General features: G+C 38.6%; 1 protein-coding gene across 2 annotated transcripts in view; it reads right to left on the bottom strand.

Annotated features, from left to right (window-relative positions):
- The window catches only part of ppp2r3a (protein phosphatase 2 regulatory subunit B''alpha), a 53147-nt gene that overhangs the window by 21048 nt on the left and 12867 nt on the right, over window positions 1-19232 (bottom strand). The window contains exons 2-7 of one of the 2 annotated variants that reach the window (XM_003218378.4): window positions 16183-18685; window positions 10523-10783; window positions 5544-5647; window positions 4151-4253; window positions 3692-3766; window positions 166-252 (exon numbers count right to left, since the gene is read on the bottom strand). In XM_003218378.4, the coding sequence (XP_003218426.2) occupies window positions 166-252; window positions 3692-3766; window positions 4151-4253; window positions 5544-5647; window positions 10523-10783; window positions 16183-18129 (2577 nt within the window). In that variant the 5' untranslated portion in view covers window positions 18130-18685. Of the gene's footprint in view, window positions 1-165; window positions 253-3691; window positions 3767-4150; window positions 4254-5543; window positions 5648-10522; window positions 10784-13435; window positions 13918-16182; window positions 18686-19232 lie in introns of those variants that run through there. The other variant, XM_008106422.3, reaches the window with a different exon arrangement.

Here is a 19232-nt window from a genome sequence, read left to right as displayed (position 1 = left end):
GACTGGAGTATTTATGCTAAATTAGAAACTTGTCAAATTATTCAGACTGCACTGTACTTTTACTGCTTAGTCTAAGTACAGAACTGAATCCTTCCAATAGGCTAAAGGAACAATGATTGCTTTAGAAATTCTTGTTGCCCATATGAATCCAGATAGTTTACATACTTGCAAAAAGTTACTTTTCCTCAATTCTGTAAGAGATATTTTTCCAGACCAGGATCTATTCACAGTGTAAAATATTCTTTGGATAACCTAGAGAAAAGGAAATGCAAATCTCAAAATAATTTTCAATTCAGAAGTTGACTTATAGCTACTGTGGATTTGTTGTTCTTGTTGTTCATACGTTCTTAATAATATCTAAATGATCTGATTTATGTACGTATGAAACAAACAGATTCATGTATTAAAACATTTATATTCTACTTTTTAAATTACAGTTTGTCAAGACAGATAACAAAATTCCTAAAACCATAATACATTTTAAAACAGTATTCAGAAAGTACAAAAATACAAGTAGTGCGCCTAACTAAAATCAATGCAACTATCAAAAAAAGAAAAGAAAATCATTCCAAAATTGAAAGACCTTCAAATTTGGGGTGGGGCAGAAGAAGAAGTATTTTTTGTTAATATCTGAAAGCCAGCAAAAGCTGGAGCCAAATGACCCTCCCTAGGAAGGGCTCCAGGGCACAATATGCTGAGATGTGGAAAGACCCAACTGGAACATTTAAGTAGGATATCCTCCTGCCACCTTCACATAGTGTAGCTACTGATGAAACTGCTGAGCAGACTATGTGCTAAAATTAGATACCGTTCTTGTTGTGTTCCTTCAAGTTATTTCCAAACTGTGGCGACCCTTTCATAGGGTTTTCTTGTCAAAATTTATTCAGGAGTGGTTTGCCTTCATTTCTCTCTCTCTGAGGCTGAGCAAGTGTAACTTTCCCAAGTAGCAGAGCAGGGATTTGAATCCTGGTCTCTAAAGTCGTAGTTCAGTACTTAAACCACTACATCATGCATGCTCCCTTTAGATCAGGCTTTCATAACCTGCGGCCTTCCAACTGTTTTGGCCTCCAATTCCCAGAAACCCTAGCAAGTCTATTAAATGGCCAGGAATTATGGGAGTTGGAATCTAAAACAGTTGGTGGACTGCAGGTTGTGCCGGCCTGCTTTAGACAGACCCACTAAAATAAGCTGTTGTCTGTATGTGTGTTGTGTGTCTTTAAATAGTATCCTACCTGAGTCCCCCTTGGGGAGATAGGGAGTCCTATAAATAAAGTATTTAATATGGCCCAAAAGTATGATGGAAGAACTGCGAAGCAATTGGTTCAATGTTTGCAAAGCTCAGTTGGTGCTAGATTTTTGATATGTTTGATATGTTTTAATCATCTGAAAGACTATTAAATTAGTACAGTACAGTATATTCTTTTTTTTACAGTTTTATAATATTGTGTTTTACTGATACTATTATTGTCCGAATCTGGCACTGAATCATTGCCACAGTTTGTAAGCTGCCCTATCCCCCCCCTTCGGGGGTGAGAAAAGCGGGGTATAAGTACAGTAAATAAATAAATAATATTTATTTATTTCTTATCTGTTGTGACCTTATCTATTTCCTTGGCAAGATTTGTTCAGAGGGAGTTTGCCATTGTTTTCCTCTTGTTTTCCTGGAATAACATTACTTACCCAGTAGGTTTCCATGAGCATCCATTACTGAGCTGGGATTCAAAGCCTGGTCTCCCAGTGTCACAGTACTCAAAACTGTTAGTCAAAACTAATTAAGTTCCATCAATTTCAGTGAGTTGGCTCCAGTTGGAATCATTTTGGATTTAGCTCAGGGTTGGCGACCATATAGGCTTCCAGATGCAGTTGGATTACAGTATCCAGCATTTCTCATTGTGAGGGAGGCTCCTAAGACTTGCAGTCCAACAACATGGGTGCCTCATTTAGCCCTATGCCCTATGTAAATATCCACTGTACTGGTGGGTGAGTCAGGACAGATCTGAATATGTATTTAAGCAGGGATGTATGGAAAGGGCAGTTCATATCGCAAATGATTCCAGCCATCATTGTGGACTATAACTCCTATAATCTACAAATAGCTGAAATGTTTTGCTGTAGGGATGGTGGGAGTTATCCCTTACAACCTGAGGGTGGTGGATTAGGCAAACAGTTCGTGAATGCATATACCACATTTTAGTAAATATTTTAGGGTGAGATAAAAAAGAAAATATAAAACAAATATGTAACTGAGTGATAAGCAATAGAACATTAGAAGAAAGAATAATATAAAACTTGTCAAATTACTCTTCGAAGGCCAAGAAATTAAGAAAGGTCCAAGAAATCAAGAAAACTATAGTGCAGTGGTTGTCAACCTGTGGGTCCCCAGCTGTTTTGGCCTACAACTCCCAGCCAGTTTACCAGCTGTTAGGATTTGTGGGAGTTGAAGGCCAAAACATCTGGAGACCCACAGGTTGAGAACCACTGCTATAGTGGCAAGTAGCAGGCAAACATCCCTAGTAAGAAAATCCTGAAGCAGGGTCATAACTAAGCAGGCACACTCTTCTTTTGCTTCCGACATCACCTGAGAAGACTTCTAAGATGATTTCAGTGTCCAGTTCAGTGGTGAAGGAATAGTACATCCCTTGGCACTCAGGGATCTAAAGTTAGGCATTTGTACTTTAAATTGTACGTGAAAGTAATACCAGGAGAGGAGCCGGCTGTTTAAGCTTCTGAAAGTCTTCCCAAAAACCGCTCCCAGTTATTAAACTAGCAGCTGCATTTGGGGCCAAAAACAGTTACTCATCTTCATGCTTCAATTGTATGGTGTAAGATTATATAAATTGGGATTACTTACGATCATTGTGAAAAACTTATCAATGGCTGTGGAGGAGCAAATAGGATATAACTGAAAATGAAGTGATTGGAGCAAAATATTATACAGTGTTCCCTCACTAATTCGCGGTTCACTTTTCGTGGATTTGCTGTTTCGTGGTTTTTCAATAAACTCTAAAAGACTATTATAAATCATAAAAATTACAATTTATAGCCTAAGGAAGGGAGGAAGGAGAAGCCAAAGGGAGAGAAAAGGAGCCCAAGCAGCAACGGGAGGAGAAGGAGGCGATTTATCAACACACGATTGGTTGATAAAGACTTAAAATAGTATATACAGTAGAGTCTCACTTATCCAAGCTAAACTGGCCAGCAGAAGCTTGGATAAGCGAATATCTTGGATAATAAGGAGGGATTAAGGAAAAGCCTATTAAACATCAAATTAGGTTGTGATTTTACAAATTAAGCACCAAAACATCATGTTATACAACAAATTTGACAGAAAAAGTAGTTCAATACGCAGTAATGTTATGTTGTAATTACTGTATTTACGACTTTAGCACCAAAATATCATAATATATTGAAAACTACAAAAATGGCTTGGATTATCCAGAGGCTTGGATAAGCGAGGCTTGGATAAGTGAGACTCTACTGTAACTACTAAAATAATGTATAAATATTAAAATAAATATAGCATCCCTACTTTGCGGATTTTCACTTATTGTGGGTGGTCCTGGAACCTAACCCCAGCGATAAGTGAGGGAACACTGTAATGCCACCACCTTGCTTTCCTTTCCTTGTAACTCTGGCAACAAAACATAATAAAACCTTGCTTACAGACATAGTGAACATGCAGCCAACCTACAGTAGTAATGTAGCGGGAATGGAATTCTGGAGCATCCTTCAGAAATGTCAGTCCAGGGTGAGTTTCAACTATATCCTGAAAGATATACCAGTTTGCTTAATGCAGACAAGTTAAGAAAGTTAACAAAATGTAATTTAAGTACAGTCTAGTACAGGTATGGGCAAACTTCTGCCCTCAGGTGTTTTGGACTTCAACTTCCACAATTCCTAACAGCCGGTAGGCTGTTAGGAATTGTGGGAGTTGAAGTCCAAAACACCTGAGGGCGGAAGTTTGCCCATGCCTGGTCTAGTATGTTATCTTATTAGCAGAACGATCTAAACGAGGACAAAGAGGAACAGAGTTGAAAATCCACCTCTTATCACAAATGCTTCCATATTGTAATTGGCTAAGCCAGAAAGTGAACCGCATTATCCTCCTGTGTTTTCTGCAGTATCATAGCTGTCTGAAGGCTACATGTACCTGTAGTAATGGTATGAAATCTTCTTGTTCCAGATAGTTACAGTTGGGTTTTGCTAAAAGGCAAATGAATTTTGATGCATCATCGTGACAGTTGTGTAATATCCTGCAAAGGAAAAAATAAGACTGTAAAAGTATTCCTAGCATTTTTAGTTCCCAAAGGAACAAAGACATGCTATTTTCCAGAGACTGAAATGTTACTCTGGAAAAGTAATTAGAGCAGCAGCAAGGTTATCATCTATTATTATAGTTGCTATCCCCAGAAAACATACACTACTGGAATAACCCATTAGGTGTTACAAAGGAATGTATATTAATTCATGCACTGGTATCAAAATATAAACTCATTCTGAAATGTTCCATATACAGGCAGTCCCTATGTTGCAAACAAGGTAGGTTCTGTAGGTGCCTTCTCATAACTGATAATTAATTGTCCATGCGCTTTACCTAGGCATTGGCCATTCCATGCACTTTATTACCTAGTCACCGAAGAATATGCACTTTCAGGTTTCCATTTTCCCTTAAAATGGCCCATGTGCTATGGTGCTTGACTACTGTTTGGGATTACTGTCTATGTTGTAAGTTATTTTAACTTTTGTAAGATGTGTTATTATACTGTGATTTTATTGTGTTACTGTTTTTATTGATGTAAGACTGTTTTGGGCTTGTCCCAGTGTAAGCCACGCTGAGTCCTTCGAGAGATGGAGCGGGATATAAATAAAGTTTATTATTATTATTATTATTATTATTATTATTATTATTATTATTATTATTTCATAAGTTGAATTTGTATGTAAGTCAGAAAATATACATTTTGAAGTGCAACTCCAGCCACACACACACATATATGTGTATGTGTGCATGTGTGCGCACACTTTGTGTAGTATATTGCAAGGGTTAACACCTCTGTGGTGTTTCTTTTGCTGCCTGTGCCCCTGTTCAGAAGATACTACCTCACTTTCCATCCCTGTGATAATTGAATTTTGAAAAATTTAGCTTGTTGAAACAATGATTGGTGAGAAAGTGGAGACACCATTTTCCCATGATAACTTTTTCAGGAGCTACTTTTTCTTCTGAAGGGTAGATTTCTCTCAATTCCTGTTGTCTCACCTCTGCTCTTAACTAGGAGTAGTTTGTAAGTCGGATGTTTTAACTCGGGGACTGCCTGTATATGCAAAGAGGGTTGAGAATGCAGAATGACAAAAAGAGTATGTGCAAGCAAACCTGGATAAATATAATGAACTGACAGATGTATTTAAATAAAGGGTTGTACTACAGAGGAAAATGATGACAGTATTTTTAAAACTGGGCTTAAGGTATATAGCTGAAACACAGAAAACACAGGCAAGCTGGACAGGTATTTCTCCAAAAAGCTTTTTTTGCGTAACATACTCACTTTCTCCACATGGCCACAAATGAATGTACAGATACAAATCCTGTCCGCTCTCCTCCCGATGCATTGAACATGGGCGCTTTCCAATATAGAGGGCAACAGCATATCTATAAACAGGTTAGGATATAAAGTTGTTAGCTAATGTTCTGGGGAAGGTACACTTGTTCTTTTTGAGGATTTTTTAAATAGCAGGAGTGACTTGAGAAACTGCAAGTCGCTTCTGGAGTGAGAGAATTGACCGTCTGCAAGGATGTTGCCCAGGGGACGCCTGGATGTTTGATGTTTTACCATTCTGTGGGAGGTTTCTCTCATGTCCCTGCATGGTAAGCTGGAGCTGACAGAGAGAGCTCATCCGCTCTCCCCAGATTCGAACCGCCCACCTATCGGTCAGCAGTCCTGCCAGCATAAAGATTTAACCCATTGCACCAGCAGGGGCTCCTTTTTGAGCATGAGAAGATAAAATTAATAACAGAAAATGAAATGTGGGGTAGTGTTTATGAAAGAAGCTCCCAAAGAAGCTGTATTTTAGTTTAATCGAAATAGACTTACATTCTAATTCTTTGTTTACTCTGAAGTAAGCATTATTTAGCTCAGGAGGGTCTTATTGCTATGAAAACCTGATTTTAAAATGTTGACCCTCCCTACTTTTTAAAAGCTCTAACCCACTGATTCTACTTATATGTAAACATTCAAAATGACATTTTAAATACAATTGCCATACAGAAGGCTTTTATGCTCATCCAGATAGAGCAAATCATTTGACATGTTATAGTATGCTGTGGCACAGTTCTTGGACTTCTTGAAATATCCAAATGATGGTTCTATTGTCCTAGATTATTTTCTGGCAATTCCCAGCACCAGCTGCAACATTTTATTCCCAACAACAGATTTCTTTTCTAAGACATATTGGACCCAAAGAATATCATTCTCTTCTCATTTGTTTTTTAATTTTCTTTTAAAAAGAATACTAGTGTTATAACTAATTTGTAATATAACAGTTATGCACTATAACACTATAAGACTTTTTTTAGTAGAGAGAACAGAAAATTTGCCCTTCAAACCATAGGACCATCTCAACAAACCATGCCCCATTTATATATATATATATATGTGTGTGTGTGTGTGTGTGTGTGTGTGTGTGTTTGTATATATGTGTATGTATATTGTATGTATGTATGTGTTTGTATGTGTGTGTGTGTGTGTGTACAGTAGAGTTTCTCTTATCCAACCTTGCTTTTCCAATGTTCTGTATTATCCAACACAGTTTGCCTTTTAGTAGTCAATGTTTTTGTAGTCAATGTTTTCAATACATTGCGATGTTTTGGTGCTAAATTAATAGATACAGTAATTACTACAAAACGTTACCATGAATTGAACAGCATTTTCAGTCAAATTGTTGTAAAACATGATGTTTTTGGTGCTTAATTTGTAAAATCATAACATAATTTGATGTTTTATAGGCTTTTCCTTAATCCCTCCTTATTATCCAACATTTTCGCTTATCCAATATTCTGCTGGCCCATTTAGGTTGGATAAGTGAGACTCTACTGTGTGTGTGTGTGTGTGTGTGTGTACACACACATACCCTGTTTCCCCTAAAATAAGACATCCCCTGGAAATAAGACCTAGTAGAGGTTTTGCTGAATTGCTAAATATAAGGCCTCCCCCAAAAGTAAGACCTAGCAAAGTTTTTGTTTGGAAGCATGCCTGCCAAACAGAACACCAGAGCATGCCGGATCGGTAAATGTACGTACCATAAAGTGTTGTACATGAAAATAATAGTAGTAACAAGAAATTCTTGATAGGATTCACAATTTGTCTGGTTATGCTGGTTTGTGATGACAACTACTGTACAGTATATAATAAATGTTCATTTTTTTGTTCAACAATAAATGTGAATTCTTCTTCATGGAAAAATAAGACATCCCCTGAAAATAAGACCTAGAGCATCTTTGGGAGCAAAAATTAATATAAGACACTGTCTTATTTTCGGGGAAACACAGTACATACACATCTATATGGACCAGCCCTGGTAGAGAGCAACAACATTGCTACAAATAGTTGATAATGAAAGAATAGGAAGTGTGGAGGCGGAGGTGATATAATCAGTAAATCCCAAGGAACTATACTGCAAAAATGCATATGTTACCTATGAACAATGTTCTCCATCCATAAAATCCTCAGATATAGGTCTTTTCTTGTCTGTTTCATACTTTACTTTCTCCACACCAGGAAGTGTCTTATTGATCACTGTTGCTAGTTAAAGTATCCCACCATGTGAAGGGTCTTGGAAAAGGCTAATCCAAGTTCAGCAAAAGAAAAAGTGAACAGCTCAGCTAAAGGCATTGCATGCTACTTCACGTGACTCTGCTGAGGTTTCAAATCACACACACAGATCCCTGTCCCACAAAGGAATACAAGTACTAAAGGCAAAGATGCATATCTGTGATCATGCGGTTGGAAAGTACTACTTAAGTGATTGTGGTCACTTCCAGACAAACAATTCCTAGCACTACCAGTGAAGAGGCAAGGCACAGCTGTCCTGCTATTCCCTCCTTAATGGTTTTTTTGTGGAAACAAAAGCATGGAAGCAATGATGGGAAAACTTGGAAAGGTTACAACTGAAATATGATGTCATCTAAACCTCACATAAAATTCCATGCTTAAGGGAGGATGACTGCAGCATAAAAAGCCTTGCCTGAAAGCACACTGTGTCTTTTCTGTCTCTTTCTCCATATCCTTGGTTCCGAGGCATATTTTATTTTGTGTTGTCGAAGGCTTTCGTAGCTGGAATCACTGGGTTGCTGTGAGTTTTCTGGGTTGTATGACCATGTTCCAGAAGTATTCTTTCCTGACGTTTCATCCACATCTATAGCAGGCATCCTCGGAGGTTGTTGAGTTCTGTTGGAGACTAGACAAGTGAGGTTTATATATCTTTGGAAGGTCTAGGGTGGGAGAAAGAACTCTTTGGAAGGTCCCGGGTGGGAGTTCTTTCTCTCACCCAGGACTTTCCACAGATATATAAACTTCACTGGCCTAGTCTCCAATAGATCTCAACAACCTCTGAGGATGCCTGCCACAGATGTGGGTGAAACGTCAGGAGAGAATGCTTCTGGAACATGGCCATACAGCCAGAAAACTCACAGCAACCTTTATTTTATTTGTTTACTATTATTCATTCATTTTATTATTATTACTAATAAAGTTAAAATACTTAAAAACATACCAAAACAATCCCCAAGACCAATGAATATAAAAGAAAATGAAAATGAAACCACACATGATAGCTTGAACTAGAAGGATTTCAATTTTGTTGCATAAAGGTACAAAGGCTGGCTGCTTGAACTCTGATCATACTTTACTTTTCCACAAGACGAGTTAAAGTGCTGAGGAGAAAGCAAACTCATCCAAAGGACATCCACTACTTATCAACTTGCTGCCTCCTACGTAGCAGACCACAGCACAACTCAGTGGTTCCTTAATGCTCCTATCAGTAGTCCCGTGTGCGTTCAGAAGAAGACCTACAAGCCACTCTGAACAATTTTGCAGAAACATACAAGAAGTTCAGCCTTGTATTGCACATCGAGAAAACCAAAGTGCTCTTCCAGCAGTCACCAGCCGATCCCTCTGCAATGCGAGAAATACAGCTTAATGGTGTAACATTAGAAAATGTTGACCATTTCTGCTACCTCGGCAGCCACCTCTCCACAAAAGTCAACATTGATGCTGAAATACAACACCGCCTGAGCTCTGCGAGTGCAGCATTTTTCCAAATGAAGCTGAGTATTTGAGGATCAGGACATCCGTAGGGATACCAAGGTACTTATTTATAAAGCTATTGTCCTCCTAACCCTACTATACACCTACAAAATGTGGACTGTCTACAGACGTCACAGTCAACTCGTGGAACGATTCCATCAGCGTTGCCTCCGAAAAATCCTGCAAAACTCTTGGGAAGACAAATGTCAGTGTTCTGGAAGAAGCAAAGACCATCAGCATTGAAGCGATGCTCTTACACCATCAACTCCGCTGGACTGACCATGTTGTCCAAATGCCCTATCACCGTCTCCCAAAGCAGTTTCTATACTCCCAACTCAAGAATGGAAAACATTATGTTGGTGGGCAGGAAAAGAGATTTCAAGATGGGTTTAAAGCCAACCTTAAAAATTGTGGCATAGACACTGAGAACTGGGCGCTCTAACTGGAGGTCAGCTGTGACCAGCAATGCTGTGGTAGTCAAAGAGGCACTAATGGATGGGAAAAGGGATAAACGTGCCAAAAGGAAGGCACATCTAGCCATCCCTGACCGGGACTGCCTTCCACCTGGAAACCAATGTCCTCACTGCAGAAGAACATGTGGGTCAAGAATAGGTCTCCATAGCCAGCTAAGTATCCACCGCCAAGACACTACACTTGGAGGGCCATCATACTTTGACAACAAGGGATCGCCTAAGTAAGTAAATATCCTTCTAAGAAAGAATGCTGACCAATAAAAAATGCAAGCCTCACAACAAAACAAACAAAACAAAGAGTGTTGTAGCATCTTGGGGACACTCTGTGCACAATGGTGATCTCTTTTTGGACTGCAGATCTGCTACTTTTAGCTACACGGTCTAGGGCTGATAGAAGTAATTGATCAAAAACATCTATTTTAGACCAACATATTTATTATGGCATAACCTTTCATGGATATAGGGCCCTTCCAGACAGGCCCTATATCTCAGGATCTGATCCCAGGTTTTCTGCTTTAAACTGGATTATATGAGTCTACACTGCTGGATAATCTGGGATAAACAGAAAACCTGGGATCAGATCTTGGGATATAGGGCCTGTCTGGAAGGGCACCTAGTCTACTGTTAACAAAAAAAACCCCTCATAATGCCATAATTAATCTGTTACTCTAAAATTTGCTGGTAGATGTTTTGTTGTTTTAGTTTTGAACAGTCTTGCAAACCCATAATGATGAAAATAAAGATGCTTACCTTTGCAATTTTCCCCATTTCATGAAGGGGGGCTCGCTCATCTTCAAATTCTGAAAAGGCTGCCTCAATCTTTACAATGGTCTCCTCATGATTGTTGCAAACATTAGGGAGTCCACTGGGGAAGTAGAAGCGTGGAATGTTTATGGACAAAGGGGCAACAACAGCTACTTTATTTGTTGGCAGAAGCAACTGTGGGCTGACTGCTGAATTCGCAGGGGCTGTGGATGGAGTCACAGGTTTTTTCTCTTGCTTGTTTTGGACCTAGAAAGGTGATACATATAATTAAGAAATAACTGTAAGAAATCTAACATTAAAAAAGAAATTTAAGAAATATTAGCTTATTACATGAACACAGCACAATTAGCAAGTCTGGTATCAAAAATAGGTTGTGCTTAGGTTTATTTAAACAGTATGATGAAAATGCAAATCTCAGTGTCTGGATAATTGGCAATGCTAGTTGTATACAGAAAGTCAAGACTGAAGTTTCTTTATCTGCACAGTATCAATCTCTGGTTAACATTTTCTTTACACTGCACCATCTTGTTCTATTTACACTTTTCCAAGTTCTCAAATCAATACTGATTCAAAGGACTCCAAAGGAATACGTTTCCATCCAATGAGGAATGAGCTAATCAATTTATTTCTTGATATACTTATGCATAAGTCTACAAATTTTGGTCTAAAAATCAGGATTGACATCCGTGGGTCACTGTATATACTGCACCGTAACTTATCAAAAGAGAAACCATCCCTTAGAGTAGGAAAGTCAAGAGTTTAGTCTGTCATGGAATAACCTAAAAGAAGCACCAATTTCCTCTCATTTCTCTGCTGTGGTGCCACTTCTGGCCTTCTGAATGCCTGGGTGGAGAAATGCCTGAAGTGGCATCGGTGCTTTCCCTTCTCTGTGGAATGACCCTCGATTTATCCATGAGTCATATCAAAATCCATAATTTTGTTCCCAAAACCTGCCCTCAACTTATATATGACGTCAACCTATAAATGAGTATGTAAGGTCATTTATTTTGGAGATGTTTATTAGTCTTTGAGGAGCCTATGGTGGCTCAGCGGGTTAAACCGCTGAGCTGCTGAACTTGCTGACCGAAAAGTTGGCGGTTCGAATCAGGGGAGCGGAGTGAGTTCCCGCTGTTAGCCGCAACTTCTGCCAGCCTAGCAATTCAAAAAAATACAAATGTGAGTAGATCAATAGATACCGCTCTGGCGGGAAGGTAACGATGCACAATGCAGTAATGCCAGCCACATGACCTAGGAGACGTCTACAGACAACGTCGGCTCTTCAGCTTAGAAATTGAGATGAGCACCAACCCCTAGAGTTGGACACGACTAGACGTAATGTCAGGGGAAAACCCTAACCTTTACCTTATTAGTCTTTTGATAACTCCAGTTATTAAGGTGCAGGTGCCTTGAGTGTCCTTTCTCTTTAGAGCTCCATATACCTTACACCTCAGTAGAACTCAAATAGGCCATGTACTGCCCTTGTATTGGCTGCCTTCTCTTTCCCATCACCTCTGTTATGAAGACTGAATGCCTGGTGGTGGACTGTAGATTATTCTTTTCTTTCACAACTGCTTTGAGAAACCCTTCTCTTTTGGCTTTTTTCTTACTTATTGGACTTTGTCTGCAAACTAGTTTTTGCTTCCAGGCATTCCTAACAGTCAGTATTTCACACCCAACACAGCACTTTAGGATTCTTCATTTTTGTTTCGAATGGTTCAAGTAGCAATTCTAGTTACGAAATTCTAGTAATAGTTTTTTTTAAAGCCCTAACTTTTCCAACTTCTGCTTACATGTACGAAATTGTGACAGATTTTTCACACTACAGATTGCCAGTTCTGTGTTTTGTGCACTCTTATGTTTCTGTATTTTTGTGATAATTGAACAAAATTTGTCAAACTCAAGCAAGTACATTAAGAACTTTTCCTCTATTTACTGTCTGATGAGGAGGGAAACTCATGAAGTAGGTAAACATTCAGTCTATGGTTACTGTACTGTGGAACACAAACATTAAAAGGAGTGCCCACTCAAGAATGCTTCACATGCTTAATTTCACTTTTTTATCTCATTGATCAAAACATTTCACCACGCCTCTCATGCTTCAGGCAGCTTTCCAGATTTCTTAAACACACTAGATTCTTCTTCTGGGAATTAGCTATTCCTATTAAATGCTAGATTTGAACAGTATTGTAGCAATACATCTCTGTATCCATACATATCTCAATTTATTTAAAACTGTAATTAAAAAGAAAAATGGAAACACCTTGCGAAGGACTCAAGAAACATCAAGATCAAAACCTACAAAGTGATTATTTTCTAAGACTTTGGGGTAGATTAAATTACATTTGTCTACAGTTCCACAGCTGAATGTGGAAATTAGTAAACATTAAAATATTTTCTCTCTCTTTTACTTTCAGTAAGCACTTCAGCTACTAGGAAGAATATATAGAATAATGAAGCCCAATCAAACATGCCTTTTCTCAGACCATTTTTTTTAAAGCTTTAAAGCATATTTTCAGTAGTGGAGCAGAACAAAGCTTCTCTAGTGCAGTTGACATTTAGAATGAGGAATGTAGCCTGAGACACATGCAATACACAAACACACATGAACACTTCCTTTCTTCAGCAAACAGCAGGGAATATATAATTAATTAACAATGGTTGCTCATGTTAATATTCCCGTCCTAAGAGGAAAATACCTTTGGGGTCTTTCCTCTTGTTTACCAATAGGCCATTTGTGCACTAAGCTCAGAAGGCCTATTTTTAAACCCACGGGTATCTGGTGCAAATAACCTTCTGAAAATAGAAAAGGCTAAGAGAGAGACACACACAGTTCCAGCCCATGATCTAATAAAAAAGATACAAAGAGGAAGGGGAAAAAAAAGAAAAGCACATTCAAACCTGGGCCTGCTGGAATGACTTCAATCTCTTCTTGAATCGGGATGGAAGAACAAAATCACAGCCTTTTGCAAGGAAAGCTAACTCTCCTCGTAAATCTGGGTCCCTTCGCAGAGATGTTTCCTTGATCATCATTTTGGTTAGTTCCTGGTGGTTTTTTTGTCTTTCCAACAGAGGTAAAGAGTCCTTCTTGGGGATTACTTCAGCCCCAATGAGCTACTTTCTTGGTTGACTTCTTTTATGGCCAAGAAGTTCTAACTGAAACATACCTTGCCTTCCTATTCACAGTGAAAGTTGTTTGGCCACTATATCCCACCCTATGGCCAGAGAACCTTTTTGCCAACATTAAAAGGATCCCTGATCATGGATACTTCTGGGTGCCTCTCCGCAACTCTTTATCAAGAGGCATGATCTACACCCGAATCTATGTTCCTGCTGGCTACATGGCAGTCAGAGAATCTGTCCTTGGCTTGCAACAGAGCAGAGGTATTGTGGGAAGGGAAGCACCCAACATCACTACCAGTAGTGCTAAAGTTAGACATACTGCAGAAGTAGCTAAATATATCACCTTCCCAGATAGTTCTTGTTTTATGAGCTTCAGGGGTGAAATTTGAGGTGCAAAGGAGCAGCCATCAGCTGGAAGTAAAAACATACCGTATGCTATAGCGGTGTGAAAAATTGTGTTATGAGGGACCTTCATCGCAGCATATATTCTTCTAATTTGAACTATGAGCTAAACTACTCAGGACTCTTTTAATTAGTTGTTGACTTAGATCCAAAGGAAGATGACAATGATGAATGTTCCTTCCATATTGAAAAGTTTATACATAAGTTCTGATTTCAATGATACTTATTTCACTTCACTTCACTTCACTGTTGCAATTGAAGTGTTCTGTGTTCAGTTTGGTATAATGCCAGTTGTCTGTTCTGAAGTGAAGTGAAGCGAATACTTATTTCTTAATAAACATACTCCAGTTTGTGCTCCATATATCTTTCAGCTGGTGCTCGGTAACAAATTCAAACATAATAAAACAATTTGCCAAACAATGTTCAAAGCATCTGCTTTATTGTTCATGTTCATTTTTAATGAAATTCATTTTTTGAGCAAATGCTAATGAGATTCCTGTTTGGAAAACTCACAGAAGATTTTTTTTTTTAAAAAACTTGCAGCTTCCTGTATAATATCAGCAAATCAACATCAGGTTATCAAAATCCCCAAGAAGGTGAAACAATTTAGAAACTTTTCATTGTATATACTCTCCATGAAACCTAGGCATGGATGTTAATAAAAAAAGCCTTGGGAAAGCCCCACAGATTAATAGCTATCGGCACTCCCGTACATATCGCTTTTGTTGCATAATTCACAAGGAATGTGACTGCCTGTAAATTGCAGTTTGCTCCTGAACTCGCCCACCCCAGAGAGAGAGGGAGAGAGCAATTGAGGAAATGAGAGCGAGAGGGAAAGTTGATCATACTGGCAAGCAACCTAGATCTGGGAGAAGGTGGTATGTTCAGTCTCACATGTTTATTACCTTACTGTTCCACAAGGCACTGAACATTTGTTGACAGGGCTTCTGCTCCATGATGAGATCTACAAGTGAGCAGTTTAATTAAATGGTGGTTTCTCACATGTGAAATTTTCATATTCAAAGGAGGTATGTTGCTCATACAAAATTGGCAAACTCTTATTTCTGGAAATTCTAAATATCTTTGCCAACTGGATATGGTTTTTTTTCTATTAAAGTCACAGAACTAAAGTCTATAGCCAGATCAAATATGAATGCCACTAGCAAGGACCTCATCAAGAAGAGGGTGCAAAATAGGATTATATTAAGCTATCCAATTAAAGCTATTTTAAGGTCAAAACTGAATTCTTCATTTTTTCCTAACCCATGCTAATATAGTTTTGAGTGCTGTATTTCCAAAATCTGATTTCACATAGAATATATAGAAAACCATGACTGAATACTGGCAATTATTTAGTTCAAAACGGTGGAAGCAAATTTCCTCATCATATTATGAGGCACTTCAGCCCATTCCGTTTGATAACTACATAATCACAAGGCAGGAACAAAGTATGGAGGAAGTCTTTCCATGGAAAAAGCATGTTCACTGATTTATTTCTAACTGTAACCACTTCCTCCGGTCTCATATCATTCAAAGGAGACGTGAAATCAGCCACACTGACAACTTCTACTCAGTTTTTTTAACGGGAAAATGTATTTATCCATTGTAGGTATGCATCTGCCCTTCTAAAGTAATTTAAAATAATTTCAAAAACAATTACCAACATGCCTTGAGTACTGGGGAAAGAGAACAGACAACTGGCATTATACCAAACTGAACACAGAACACTTCAATTGCAACAGTGTGGATCACCCTTTTGGGCACTGTTTCATGTTTGCCATATTATGACTTGGGGCACTGCAAAACTGGTTTTACTACAACTTGGCAGAACATAAAAATGAATGTCTATCTCAGGGGCAATGATAGCTCTATAGTACTAACTTCTTAACAATTATTAGCAATAGACCTTTTTGTACCCTTTCTGATATAACAAATGTAGGACTCTTTTGCCATACAGTTGGAGATTGGTTACAGTTTCCCACAGTACATGAGTACAGTACAGTACATGAGTAAAAACACTGTCACACACATAGCATGGTTTTCTATGTAAAACTTTAGGAATTTCAGGTACAAGATTAATTATATCTGGATGAACTCTTATATAAACAGAACTGCAATCTTACCTTGATGACCTCTGGCTTCTGTTGAATGAGTGCTGGGGTGGCTTCCTTGGTAGTTGTACCAGAGTAGCTCTGCTGGACAGCTGTGATGGACGGAGTGGCCAATGTTTCCTGAAGAATGTGCATAACTTCCTTCTCTTTCGACAAGCTTCCTTTCCCCATTCGGAATTCAACTAGCTCCTGAGCAAAGTCTTCTATACTTTCAAGGATGCGTAACAAAAGGGTTTTATCATCTTCTTCCATTTTGTGTCCATTGGTTTCTATGAGCTTGGATAAAGAAGCGGAAGCACTTTTGTCTGCAGGAGAACAGGCTTTGCCTTTATTGTCATGAGTCGCGGATAGATTACTATCTTTCAAAAAGGCAGGATCACTCTGCTTAGCAGTAGTCTCTTTCAGAGTCGCCTCCATTTTCTGTGAAAAATGTTCCAAATCCAACAAAAGTTTATCTATCTCTTCTTGATGACTTTGTCTGTGTTCTCCTTTTGAAACCTGAAGAGTCTGTTCAAGGCTGGTAGAGGTTGGTAGGACAGAGGTTTGTGCTGCAGTAGGTGATGCCTTATTAGAATCTCCAAGAGGGTCTGACTTTTCAGATTTCTGTGGGCTGGAGGCTGATTTCACCTGTATTCCTCTACCCTTAGCACTTGATACACTGCCTAATATATTTTCTCTATCTGATTCTTCCATTATGCACAAAGTTTCTGTAGGAGAAATGCAATCTAGTGGATTTACAAATAACTGTGAATGTACACAAGGATCATTTCTAGATCCTAAATTGTCATTCTGATTGCTGACATGCAAAACTTTTGAGGACAAATCTGCACTGGGGGGCTGGGTAGGTTTGGCTAATGAATTTGCATTTCTGCTAATCTGATTTTCTTGTAAATCTGTAGTGAAAGACTGCCTTGTCACAGAGGTAGGGGAAGATACTACATCTTCATATCTAGGTGGCTGTTCGCCACCAAACACGGGGGGGAAATGGGACTGCTGTAAGGCAGACAAATTGTTAATCATTTCTACTATGTCACCAGCCTCAGTGAGTCCAGGCTGCCGAAATTCAAAGGGCAATTTTTTAAGGTAAGATGAAAATCTTGTCATTAGATTCATATAGATTACTTCAGTATTGGCCACCGAATCATTACCATTTCCTTCACTGCCACTACCTGAAGATTTCTTCCTGATACACTGTTTTATTATATCAGTACACTTCTTCAAGTCCTCTGAGCATTTTAGCAGGATGTCCAAGCACATCTTAATGTCCCCACTAGAAGAACCATCTAATCGGTGCTTCTCCAAAATCTGGGTAATAAAACTATCTTCAGAGAAAGTCAGCAAAGGCGAGTCAACTGGAGAATTCACATTTTCTTCTACCGAGTTGCTCCTGACCCGCCATTTCTCATCCGGAGAGGATTTATGTGACTGGCCAAACAGAGGGGGGGAATTTTCATCGTTGCCGAAATGTCCATAGATCAAGTCAAAATCTAATGATCTTCTATTGAATGGATCTGACTTTACTTTTCTTCCTTTTCTATAGTTCACTTGATTGGGAGAGTTTCTGACTTTTTCAAATGAAAACTCTTTTATTTTTCCGCTAGCAAGGTTTATGGCTTCTCCGGTGATATCTTTCAGGCTTCCAGTGCTTTGAACAGAAGACCCCTTCTTGAGTCTTGGGTTACTAGGGAGGATTTGGTGATAATCTTCATCCCCAGTAAAAGCAAGGGAATTTTCAGGCACCGAAAGCCTGTGGGTCACTTCTGGATTCCTAGTCTTGTGTGCAGGGACCTTCATCAGCTCAGCACAAACACTGTGGTGAGCCACGATGCACATAACTCCTTGCTTGAATACGTGGCATGCCCCAGTGCAGTGATGCACCGCATGCTGAAGCCGACGATCTATCACAACACTGCTGTAACAATTCACTGTTGTTACTACACGCCTATAGGTTGCTGCCATAATGTCAATTTTTAACTAGTTACACGATGAACTGATTTTTAAAAAGCAATCACATTGCCTCAAGTCACACTCACACTGTGCATGAACAATAGAGTCTAAGATGATTCCCCTAAGAATTATTTTACAAGGCTGAAAAATAATAATAATAATAATAATAATAATTATAATAATAATAATAATAAAAACCAACTTTATTTATACCCCACACCTATCTCCCCGAGGGGACTCAGGGAGATTGTGTAATGAGAAAAGTGTAATGTCCAATCCTCATTTCATCTGTATTGGCTACATTTCATTTCATTTCTTTACTTAGATCATGAAGGGCTGTAGTTGATTTTGAAAGTACTGTCGTGTTTCTAGATTGTTCCCGTCTTCCAATTTTAATTCATCTTTGAGGTAAAATTGCAGAGGCCCAATCCACTTGAAGAAAAAGGAAGGAATAGGTTTCTCTTAAATATTTTGTCCAATTTGCTGCTTGACTTTCAGATACAGTAGAGAAGCAAACGGCAGGTTGTATGTTCAAACAATCCAAGTATTTTGTCAATGTGGGAAATACCTGCAATTACAAATACTATTAGTAAATATGAAGCACTGCTCCATCTCTCACTTCAGCTTTTACTTTATCTTTTAGGCAAAGAATAATACAGTTCAGTAGTAAAGTACAGTTGTTTGTTATTCACAAAAAAAGCAGAATCAACAACATTTATATAAATCTTAATTTACCAACTGTATACATGTGGACACTTCAAGTATTGAGGTTCAAGCCATTTATGCTTCTGAACATCACCAACAAGCATTTTGAATTCAGAAAAGCACATTGGCAGTCAATGTCATTCCTTTAAAACATTGTTTCTTAACCTGTGTGCCATGAGAACAAAAATCCGGTCCACGAACCTCCTTCCTCTTTATTTAATTTATTTTATTTCTTTTATTTCTGCTCCTTTCTGCAGAGCTGACCATTGCATTGGATAGACCACATCAGCTGTAGATTATTAAATATGGTTTTCTGTGGGCAAGCAGATGGAGACTACTGGATGGCATATGTTCTGTATCAGAAACTAGAGCTGATGTGGTCTGTCCAATGCAATTTTCTGAATCAGCAC

This window comes from Anolis carolinensis, chromosome 3, assembly GCF_035594765.1.
Source record: "Anolis carolinensis isolate JA03-04 chromosome 3, rAnoCar3.1.pri, whole genome shotgun sequence".
NCBI lineage: Eukaryota > Metazoa > Chordata > Lepidosauria > Squamata > Dactyloidae > Anolis > Anolis carolinensis.
The sequence above is the reverse complement of the archived record's forward strand: the minus strand, read 5'-3'. Positions and strand labels throughout refer to the sequence as shown.